The sequence below is a fragment of the Elephas maximus genome, chromosome 1, assembly GCF_024166365.1.
Source record: "Elephas maximus indicus isolate mEleMax1 chromosome 1, mEleMax1 primary haplotype, whole genome shotgun sequence".
Classification (NCBI taxonomy): Eukaryota; Metazoa; Chordata; class Mammalia; order Proboscidea; family Elephantidae; genus Elephas; species Elephas maximus.
Window position 1 is genome coordinate 118,962,678 of NC_064819.1, and position 12,117 is coordinate 118,974,794.

Genomic DNA, 12,117 nt, shown 5'->3' on the forward strand with positions numbered 1-12,117 from the left:
TGGTCAACTCATTTAAGTCCCTTTAAGATTAAGTACTGTCTCTCCAGGTGAAGTCTGAAACCCAACCCTGTTACCCAACTTGACCTAAAGAAGAATTTTAATTCCAACACAGAAAAATGAAGCTCCATATTCGCACGTAAACGTAAAAGTTCAAATTCCAGATCACTTGCAATGACGCCACCAGTCCTTCCAGGTTAAGAATTTTAAGGTTGTTGTCAAGTGTACTGTGAAAGAACACACAAACAGTGAAAGCAAAACAAGGGAGGTCCTTGCCAGGATTTTAGATGGATGGTTGGAAACTTGCTTCAAGGCCAAGACTAACCCATGCCTTATTCTCAACCCTACGTTTTACAAAATAAAGTATTTGTTGGCAGCCCACATTGCCCTTGTAAATAACAACTGATTTTGCTGACCTTATCTGGGAACCTGTGCCCAGAGATAATAAGGGTTCCTGAGAATTCTTGCAGTTAAGTGCATTATTTATTGTGAGCCAGCAGTCTTAGTAACAGTTATCTATGAGACTGCCTAACTTAAATATGGGGGATTCCTAGCTGAACAGAATCAAATGGGAATGTGCTTCCTTGACAGGGAGAAGGCAGAGTCAGAACTCGGGTCTTCAGACTCCTACAGCATTGCTTTTTTAGACTAGTGCTCTCCAGCAGAACCTTCTGCTAGGACAGGAATGTTTACCTGCACTGTTCAACACCAATATGATGGCAATAAGTACTTGAAATGAGGCTAGTGTGCTGAGGAACTGAAATTTTAATCTCATGTAATTTTAATTTAAATAGCCAGGTGACTACTGTTTTTTGAGACAGTAGCATTTTAAGACTACAGAGTTTTGCCTCTTTACAGAGGGTAACAGAAATCACACTGTTTATACACTAAGATCCCAGAGCACTCCTTTCCCTCTTGATCCCATAATATACTAAAACTTTATCATTTACTATGATGTAAGGGGAGGCTTCTACCAACTAAATTGATAATTATTCTTGTTTGGTTTACAAGTCCCAAAATACCCTCCCATCCTAAAATATACAGCTGGGCTATTGTTTAAAATCAGATTTTTAGAGTAAAATTTATTTTCTTTCTCAACTCTCCCTTCATAATATCTTAATCAAAAGAAGCTAGATCTTTAAATAAAAACAACTTATTCCATATGAAGCCATTCTCAGTTAAGGTAAGAGGCACATTAAAAAACTAGCTGCTGTTGAGTCAACTCCAACTCATGACGACCCCATGTGTGTCCGAGTAGAACTGGCTACTTTTTCAGAAGTAGATCACCCGGCCTTTCTTCTGAGGAGCGTCCAAGAGAAACACTGTTTGCGGCCATCAAGTCGGCCCTTGACTCGTGATGGACAAATCCACAACAAAGAGTTGCACATCAGACAAATGTGATCCATAGGGTTTCCACTGGCTGATTTTCAATACATCACCAGGCCTTTCTTCCTAGTCCACCTTAGCCTGGAAGCTCCACTGAAATCTGCTCAGTATCACAGCAGCACACGAATCATTACTCTTCAGCAGGTGAGCCTCTGATCTGCCAAAACACCACCATATGCCTACTAAACTTTGTCTAATACTTTGGACACCATTCCAATCAACCTTCTGCAACCCTCCAAAACCTCTCAGCTATCCTTCTTACAATCTCTTTACACAACATCTCTTCTTCATAGCACAGCCCCAATTTTATATTAGACTTGTGGGCATCTGATTAACCTTTGTGTTCTCTACAAGATCATAAGCTCTATGGAGGTAAACACAGTTTTCACTCATGAGTAATTCCCAGACTGTCTGGGTCTGGCGTGGAGCAGCTCAAGTATCTGAGTAAATGGCAAAGAATCAAAGGTTTTTTTCCTCCTCCTTCAATCATTAACACAAAAGAAGAAGAAAACTTTCTTTAAAACGAACCTGTCCACTCTCACCTGGCTTCTTTTTTTTTTTTTTTGCTTCTGGCCGGGAGAGGGAGGGTGGCCTGCACTAATGAAACACAGAAAATAAGAGATGCTTCTCTAAACACTTGATGATTAGCTTAAATATGGTCTCAACTATTTAGATGTTACACTGGTAATATAAAGAAATAAAATTCCCATGTAAGTATTCCTCTAAGATCAATGGTATGAATCTGACTACCCGTGTTCATTACAGACATTTATGGGGGCGGTGGGGCGGAGAGGCATACAAACAGTTCAGAGTGTCCTAGAGCATTGATACCAATCTCTGAAGCTCTTCTGAACTCCAAAGAGGTAAGCGTACTTATCACACAGATCTGACAGACACAGATAAACCAGATTTACAATCTGGCAGAACTGCATTCTTCCGTACAGTTTTCACATACAATGCCTTTAATATTTGTACACCTCATTCTAAGCTAAGAACACAGTTTCACTATACTTTTATGTAGTTTCCGTCTTCACTAGATTTAATGACATTATCTCCAATTCTACATCTTTTTAGCATGACATCCAGATAAGACCTAACAACTCATCCTGTTCATAAGCTAACAGCATCAACAGTACATTGGGAACACTTACACCAGCTCCTCAGCAGGTGAGCCTCTGATCTGGCAAAACACCACCTCATGCAGTGGGTGCAAGCTCCTTTTGAAAGTGTGTGAGGAAGCAACCTTACCACCAAGTGAGGAGAGCACCTGGTGAGCAGCAGAGACACAGCTGCTCCTCAGAGGATCAGAAATGCTTGACAGACATGCAGCTCCCTGCCCCTTGTGTGGCAAACATTGTGGTCAGGAATCACTGTTTCCCATGAGCCCAGATGAGTGCTCTCAGCACAGTGCTCGGGGCAGCTGCCGCCCCCTACTGCCGCTGGCACAGAATATTTGCCTGCCAGCCAGTGCTGATGTGTTAGATGCTATCACAATGCCGCAGAAAGTATGAGCTATCTGTAAAGTATGAGAACTGCGGGGTGAAGTGCTTGGGTCACCATTTGCTCTCTTTATAACCTACAGCTTTGAAATATCTGCTGGGGCCTTTTAATACAGGAACAAACCTGGGAAATGAAGTTATAGTGCAAACAGCCTGATTTTCTTCTAATAGAGAAGTAGCTTCCTTCCGACGTTTTCTCATGTTGTCCTCAACTGTGTTGAACTCAGACATGGTTCCCCCATATGGCTGTCCAGGTGTCCCTTCAATCATGTAACTCCCATACTCTGGTCTCCAAAGGGTAGGATGGCTACACAGGAGAAAAGTTTAGTTTTCATCGGATTCTTTTGTTACTGTCTACTCAATTTTTAAAAGTGTTTTAAAAGTTGCTTAATCTTCAGAAACCATTAGGTGAAAATGGAGCTTCCTGAAGGCTGTTGATTTTCTATAGCTCTTCAACTATGAGTCCAAAATACTTATAATAACTGAAAATGCACAACATGGCACTCTCTGTCCAAGATAAGCCAATCCACTTTGCAGGAAAGGAAATACAGCTTTAAGTGCTCTTTTATTCAACGCCTGGCGTCCAAACTGAAATGCAGCCCCCCAAAATCTTGTGAGTGGCTGGGCCTGAGGAAAAGGAACTGGAGAGTACATGCCCCGCCACCTCTGCCTTCTTAAATGAAGAAATATACAAAAGTGTGGCAGCCAAACAAAACCCATCTGCAAGTTTTATCTGGCACCAAGGTTTGTGAGTTTCATAACGATTTGGCAAAAAAAAATTTTTTTTTTTAACTCTTAACAACAGCAAACAGACTTTTACATTGAGCTCACTGTTCTAAGTACTTTAATACATTAATGTATTTAATACCAACCCTATGAGGTAGGTACTATTACTACCCCTACTTTACAAATAAGGAAACTGAGGCACAGTTTCAAAGTAACTTACCCAAGGTCACCCAGCTATCGAGAGGAAGAATTGGAATTGGCGCACAGGCAGCTTAAAACCACAGCTCACACTTTTAACTGCTATACTATCCTGCCTCCTGTAAATCTGAGAAAACATTCTATCCCAGTAACTCTAACACTTTCAGAAACAGGAAAACAATCTTCAGTACATCAGCTTACTTTGGGTTTGTCCTTTCCCCTTTTTCTTGTAGAGTTTCAAGAACTTCTTCTCCAAACAGGACCAACTGGACTTTTTTATTTTCATGATCAAAAGATACCAACATGTATTCCACCTATCGAAAATAAAGGAGAGAGAGGCACATTAACATTTTCCCAGATTCATACTCAGTGTGACCTTTAAGAGGAAAAAAAAAAAGGCAGGGAAATGTGATGGTCGGAAAGCATCCACGGGCTAACTCGAGAGACAGCAACGTTTGCTTATACTAGCATATATAATAACTGTTTGTTTGCATAATATGAAAACCGGCAGAAGGTACTCCGTCAATAGCGACACTGTTTGAGGACAAGAACGCTTGCTCCTCAACTCCTTCTTTCCCCTATTCTGTTTAATAACCAAAACCAAACCCACGGCCGTAGAGTCCATCCCAACTCATAGTGACCCTACAGGAGAGAGTATGACTGCCCCACAGGGTTTCCAAGGCTGTAAATCTTTACAGGAGCAGCCTGCCACATCTTTCTCCTGCGGAGCAGCTGGCGGGTTCGAACCGCAAACCTGTTGGGCTGTAGCCAAGCACTTTAACCGCTGCACCAGCAGGGCTCCTTATTCTACTTAATATCCCACAGAAAGGTCAAGATGCCAGTTTTGACAAATCGTACTTCAAAAGTGTTTCAAAGCAAAGATCCTGTAAATAACAGTTTCAAAAATAATTTGCATTTTAAAATTTATCCCCTCAATTGGCTTAGTATACTTTTAAGAAAGTAGTTATCAAGGCATTCTAACCAAGGCAGATTATCCTTACTTGCAGATTCTTTAATAATCCTACTACAGATCCCACTAGAGTCAAATCATAATCATAAATACAAGAATGTGAGGTTATTTTACGTTTTAACAATTCAATTTTGGTTTATCAAGGATAATTTAAGACAATTTCCCTCTCCTAAAAACATAAAATTTACAATTCAGGGTGCACTAGTGTACTTACAATACTGGGTGGAATTCTGATAAAAATCAAGTGTTAAATACAAAAGTAAGACTTTTCTGAACAGTACAACTAGAACTTGGTTTGGTTTTCACTGAAATCGCACGCTTTAAATTGTGATGTTGTTATTAGCAGCTGCCTTCGAGATGGCCTGACTCATGGCAACCCCCGTGCACAAAAGAATGAAACTGCCTGGTTCTGCACCATCCCCGTGACTGGTTGAAGATCAGGTGGCTGCGATCCACAGGGTTTTCACTGGCTGATTTTTAGAAGTAGATCGTCAGGCATTTCTTCCTAGTCCGTCCTAAACCTGGAAGCACCACTGAAACCTGTACAGCATCGTAGCGAGGTGTAAGCCTCCACCAGGTGGACGGTGGCGGCAGCACATGAGGTGCAGTGGCTGGAAATCAAACCCAGGTCTCCTGCACAGAAGGCAGGAATTCTACCATTGACCCACCAATGCCCCCTTAAATCATGACTCTTGGGTAAATAGTGAAGATTACGAATTACTGTTTGTGACTGAAATAAAAACATTATCACTCATGGGTATGTGAGAAGGTATAGAACTGGATTATTCAGGCAAACACTTAATACAACCCTTTGCACAAGCTACTAAGGCAGTTACTGTGTAGAAGAGGCGGCAAACTGATGCCCCACAAGGCAAACCAGTTCGTAGATGTATTTTGTTTGGCTTGTACTAGTATTAAAAGCAAAAAAAAAAAAAAAAAAAAAGGCAGCCAACAGTATACCCACTATCTCCCTGACATTTCACATGTAAATCCTGATTTCCAGACTTAAAAACAAACATATGCCCAGCAGCCGTGTGTGTGGGGGCGGGGGGAGGGTGCGTGTGCTCTGGCCTACAGTGACCCCTACTCACCCCATGTCTGCACAAGTGCTGGAATTTATGTTTACTTATATGTACCTGCCTGGTTTTGGAAGGCATTTGGGTCAGCCACCCCTATCACGGAAACCATAACATTCAAGAGATTGTTTTAACACCCTTCAGCTAAGAGATGTAATTATAAAGGGGAAAACACAGTTACTAACCAAAGGAGATAGCCTGGCAGGTTTCAGCAATAAGAAAAAAATAAATTTCTAATTAACTTTTATTAGCTATCTTATTGATGAGTCTAAGCTTCCATTCTTGCTTCTCTATTAGAATTTTTTAGTTCAACAAACGGTTAAGGCTACTTGATTTAGGCACATGAACCAGAAATGTGAGACTGGCACCTGTGCACTCACTGTCAACTGATCAAAACCTACAGGCTGCAGAGTCTGGAACTGCTCCTGACGTCCAGGACAGTTGTGAGAGAACATCTACAGATCCGTGACTCTTGAACACAGCTAGAGCCTGCTAGAAAACTTGTTAAGTCTGAGGGCAGACATAGAAAGTGAAGACTGATCACAAGTAAAGGTAACAAGTTTATCTTCAAATCAGCATAACGAGAAAAGGTATGTCATGAACTTTTCATATATGGATCCTAATCTTCAAACCCATCATGCAAAGTAGGTTATGATCACCCCATTATTACAGATGGGCAAACAGGCTGAGTAAGCTGCCCAAGGTCACACTGTCAGTGCGATGATATAAATCCAGTTCTGCCTGGTCTCGAGGTCCAGAATATCCTGCTACAAGGACTACAGATGAAGAGCTACAAAAGATGCCAGTCTTTGTAACTGATAAGCTTCTTATAATATCACATAAGCTACAAGAGGACGGGAAAGGCTACGTAATACTGGCCACAATCTCTCAAATTGATCATGCCTCTATTTTATGAAGTGGGCTGGCATTACGTCATAGGAAAAGATATGATTTAAATAATGAGCCAGCCCATCTCTTGGGCCAGGATGCTGCAGGAAGCATTCCTAGCTCTCCCAGATAGAAGAAATCTTTCTCCTTCACTCACAAGGTCCAAGACATCTGCCTGGCATCATCTAACCAGGTTTCCTGAAAGATGAAAAGATGCTTCTTTGCTTACTCAGTTCCCATCATGTATTACAAAACAAGTAAGAATTCTGTGGCAGTTACATAAGCTAAATTACAATATCTTTTGTTAATTTCCTAGTATTGAAATCCTCAATTTTCAAAATCACTCTTAGTCCAGAAGTTTAAAGTATGGGGAGGGTAAAGGAACAAAAAGCTCATATTCAGGGCTGTTTTAAATATCAGCCAAATGGATGATGTTTAAAATGTTAAGGAGCCAAAGTCCCTGAAATTAAAAAATCATTCCATGATCTCATTAAGCAAATGAAAAAGAAAAATTTCAAAATATTTACTGAATGAGAAAGAAACAAACTCTGGATAAAATCTAAGTTCAGTTAGAAGTCTTAAGAATTTCCTGAACATTTTCCAAACTCAAATTTAAGGCCTTCTGCAGTCATCATCCTCTAGTCACCTTGATCTTTCTGTATCCTTCTTCAAAATGGCTTTAAAACCTCTTAGCTTTTGTTATCTAATTTAACCTTTCCTCCCATTCTCCATACATTTATGTTTAGTTCCAGTTCTAGTTCACAGAAGCACTCAAATAATTAAATGAATCTTTAAGAACCAAAAGAGAGCCGAAATGAGCTTTGGCTCAGTAACTTTGCGGACGAGTAATAACAATAAAAGCAGTGATACACGAAGACAATGCTTTCCCAATATAAAACATCTACGGCCAATATGAATTATTTTACTGTTATATCTGAATATTTGTCCCTATCTTAAACTTCCTTTTGTGTCTAAAAGATGAAAGAAACAGATAAAATCTACGAGAAAATAATGGAAGAGAACATGGAAGCTCTCCTGTACAACACTGACTACAAGGATTAAACTCTACAAGTTTCCTAACTTCAAATAGTATCCAGACTATAAACCCATAGCTACAGCAACATCTCTCTTTGTACACTGCATACATACGTAATTCTAAAAGCTTATATACAAAGTGCATTATAAATGAGTTCCAGAGTGAATAATCCAACATGTAATTTACATACCATTTTGGAAGTAGTGGTGCAAATAGAAGCATTCTTCCTGTTCAGGATTAGTAACCCAAGAATAGCCAATGGGCTCTGTTCCCCCAAGTACACAGATCACACCTCCCTAGAAGTAACTTAGGGACAGTGGTATCTGGTGCTCATCAAATTAGCCTTTTAAATGAGGGAGAATAGGCACAATAAAAATACCCATCCACGTTGCCAGGCAAAAACATTTGAAATGTGCACTACCCTTTTTTCTGCAAATGAAATTTAAAAACCCTTAGGTTTCTATTGCTAAAAGGCTAAATTTTATCCCACTGGAATAAAAGTTATTTAATGTCTCCAAGCTGTTAAATCGAAGGCAAATGCAGAAGACTGCTACATACTTAGCTTTACCTGTTGTACAGCAGTAGCTCGAGGTGGACACAAACCCACCTCAAGTCATTTAATGAAGGTACGAACAAGCGTGAGGTGTGCTTTACATTCAGTTGAAATTAATCCAATAAAAATAAAGAACATTAATTGAGGGTGATGTAAGTACCCAGTACAGTGCTGAATAGATGACAGAAAAATATTGCAGCATTAAAGTTCAAGAAACAGGTAATATTAAAAGTGTTTAGGATTTATCCTAAGTCATTAAATGACTTTTACTACTAATATAAAATAAAAATGTTCTTCTTCCTTCCACTTTTTTTTTTTTTTTTTTTAATCATTTTGATACTATATCTTGGAGGCTGAAGGTTTCAGGGAGCTTGGAATCTGAGAAATGGATAGACATTTTATAAAATATTAATTTCTATTCCATGGAGGTGAAAACAGTGCTTAATTAGGAAAGAATCTAGTTCTATAAGACTCAGAAGCAGTTACAGGCAGTTCCCTACTTCGAGAAGAGAGATTATACTGGGAAAGTTCCTTTGTCAGTTACTGTGTAAATTAGAACTAATTTCTTTAATTCCTAGAGATGCAATGTATACAATTGGTAAGGTCCCTGGACCAAGTCTCAAAAGTATTTAACTCACCATATGCCCAACCTCCAGAGACAAGGAATCTGTCACCAAGTCTCTGACGGAAAATGAGCCTCTTATACACTGGGGAAGGGGCTATATCCAAGTGGTCAGGTGGAGGAGGGCAAGGTCAAGGATGAGCAGGCGTACAGGGCAAGGTCTCTAGCCAAAAATTAAAAATCAAACCCACTGCCACAGAGTCGATTCTAACTCAGTGACCCTACAGGACAGAACAGAACTGCCCCATTTGAGGTTCAGGGCATCTCTTCCAGCCCACCCTTGGTCTTCCACTGGCCCAGGCAGTAATCTTGACTCTTCTGCTAGAGCCACCTGTTGCTTCTCAGAGATCCAGTGATCTCCTTACACTAACTCCTAAACAAGCCGCCAGCCATTTTGAGGGTTGTTAAGGCTGTAGTTAAAGAGCTGATGACCAATCAGTGCCAAAATACACTGTTCTGCTCCCCGACCACCCCCTTGTCCTTTGTCCATTCAACAAAACCCTGTGCTGGGTAGGCACTGGAGATACTGTGAAGACACAAGCAGGCATGGTTCCTGTTTGCAATCTTACACCGTTGCTGGAGTGACAGCCAGTAACACAGTAAATAACACAGTACAGCTAAATTATCTGGGTGAATGCTCGAAATGACCAAACAGAGCTATGCTAACGTAACAGGAAGACCTAATCCAGTCTAAGAGACCAGAAAGCGTCTCAGAGGAAGCACTGCTTAAGCTGATTCCTGGCCCAGGGACTGGCCAGGCAGAGACTGTCTACTGCTCCTTCAACATAAATGCAGCCTCCCAGGGAATGCCTGGTGTGTTCTCTGACCACCCTGAGGTGCTGCAGCATTCTGACTGCAGCAGAAACACCCACCTGGCTGGTCAGAAAAGCAGATTAGCTGGGCTCATCCCCCAGAGACCATGTCACATAGATTATAAAGTGCTTAAGGTCAGGGACTATACCTTCTGTTAAGAAGACTGTTTTCCTACACAGAGAAATATTAGTGACCAATATTTGTTGAGCATATACAAGCACTGTTCTAAGTGGTTTACCTGCACTATTTAGTTTTTATAACCACCCACGGAGAGAAATGCAGTGCAAGTCCCTTTTTTAAAGATAATTTGCCCAGTGGCACACAGCTGGGCAGCCTGTCTCTAGAGACCACTCTCAACCATCTCTTTCCATATCTGGCTCCATATACAAACGTGGAGAGACACAGAAACCATGGTGACGCAGGGCCATTGTTTTACTTATTTTTTAAGTCACCCATAGTTAAGTATGGAATACCTGAATGATAAGACCAAAAAAAGCAACTGAATTAAAATAATGGGTAAAGTTGAATAAGAAATTCTAATACAGATGTAATTAAATTTGACTCCAAATACGATTTAAGGGGGACTCATGGTAAGACTCATCTAATGATGGCATTATAAATAGCAAAACCACTCTGTTTTACAGGGCAATGTTTGAACACCTCTTGGGGAAAAGTAAGTACGAAGTAGAAACTAACATGTGTGCTTTTGTATAGTCACGTACATGGTGCATGTTAAACTGGTAACTGTTGATGTGTGATATTAAACTACCTCACGGCTCAAAAAAGAAATGTTTTAGTAGGTTAGTCTAAAGTTACTATCAAATTCTTATCACATCTGATATATTTTGAGAAAATGGGCTTTCCCTCCCTTACTTTCAAAATGTCATTTCATACCACAGATTACATGTGATGCACTCTAGGAGAAGTTTAACTTTTAGAAACCAAAATAAATGTGGCCTCACCCTGGCCTGGTCTCTTGGGATCTAGATTTCAGCTTACAGAGCAGGTTGCTTTTTACTTGTAATACATTAATCTCTATTTTAACACTGCATAAGATCAATGAATTTCCTATATGATTTGATGATTAGGTAGAATAACTTCTTTGAATCATTATCTTGGCCCACACAGAGAAAACGAATTCTTCACATGTCTAGATTAAGTGATATGAAACCTCAGTGAAAAATTTCAAGACGTTAAAAGAAAGAAAATAGGGAAGTCAGGGAAAATTGGTGAATTTGTAAAGGCAGGGGGATGACAATATTCACTAAAGAATAAAACTGCGTTGCTCATTATGCTAGCCACTAGCCACATGTGGCTATTTAAATTTAAGAAGTAAGTTAAATAAAAAAATCAGTTCCCTAGTCCCATTAGCCACATGTACCCAGTAGCTATACCATTGGACAATGCTGAACAGAACATTTTCATTATTGCAAAAAGTTGTATTAGGCAGCATTGGACTGAAGTTCAAGAAAAACCACAACTCTGAAATTTTAACCAGATGCACTAATTCATTACTGTTGGCACAAAGACCTACTCTCTTATATCATATAGATAGCATAATATTAATTTTGGGCTTCTGATTTTATTGTGGCTGGGTTTTATGTTAAATCATACCACTACACTTCAGGCATAGTTTTAATTTTCTGAATAATAAAGACTAAGGCATTCTTATCTATTTCTGAACCAAGTCTACCAGAACCCAGTCTTCTCAAACAAATTAACCTTAGAAAAGGTGGTGCACTGAGTCACGTTACAAGAGTGATGTCTGCAGTGGCCACCAATATAACAAAGGCACTCATATGTTCCCCCATGGGTCCTAGTCACCACATGACTGACAAGATAGAAGCTGCTTTGGGCCAAGTGTTCTGCAATGGGCAGAGCTGCAAGGGAGCCAGGGCACCTCAGGGTTGAAGATGATCAAGAATCTCTGTGGCGGATCACGCCAGGTGCAGAAGAGCCTAGGGCTTTCACATAGGCATAGGTCTACTGCTAGAGCATATACCCAGCTTCCATGGGTGACATCCAGCGAGATGCCTGATGTAGGACTGCTAGAGCTGAGCAAGCAAGAAAGCAAGCACATTCACTCGTAAGGTATGTTTATAAGTCGGGCTGCCCTAAATACAGGGACTACCTATGAGAAATATGAGAAAACTAAGGTTTTAGTTGTTAGGAACTGGTGTCATACTAACCCATCCAACAAAGAGGTGGAAAAAAGTGCTTTCTAAAGAGGCTAAGGAAGAACTAATGCTAAAACTGAGGCATTGTAACTTGAAAGTGACAGTGATAGGGTGACAATAGTTAAAGATTGCCCAGTTAATACTGCACCACCAAAAGAATCCGCACACAGATAACT

The 12,117-nt window shown here is 40.2% G+C and overlaps 1 protein-coding gene across 2 annotated transcripts in view; it reads right to left on the minus strand.

Annotated features, from left to right (window-relative positions):
* GCLC (glutamate-cysteine ligase catalytic subunit) overlaps positions 1 to 12,117 on the minus strand; it is a 51,165-nt gene that overhangs the window by 21,369 nt on the left and 17,679 nt on the right. For both annotated transcript variants that reach the window (XM_049894576.1, XM_049894571.1), the window contains exons 2-3: positions 4,008 to 4,120; positions 3,007 to 3,189 (exon numbers count right to left, since the gene is read on the minus strand). In XM_049894576.1, the coding sequence (XP_049750533.1) occupies positions 3,007 to 3,189; positions 4,008 to 4,120 (296 nt within the window). The remainder of the gene's footprint in view (positions 1 to 3,006; positions 3,190 to 4,007; positions 4,121 to 12,117) is intronic.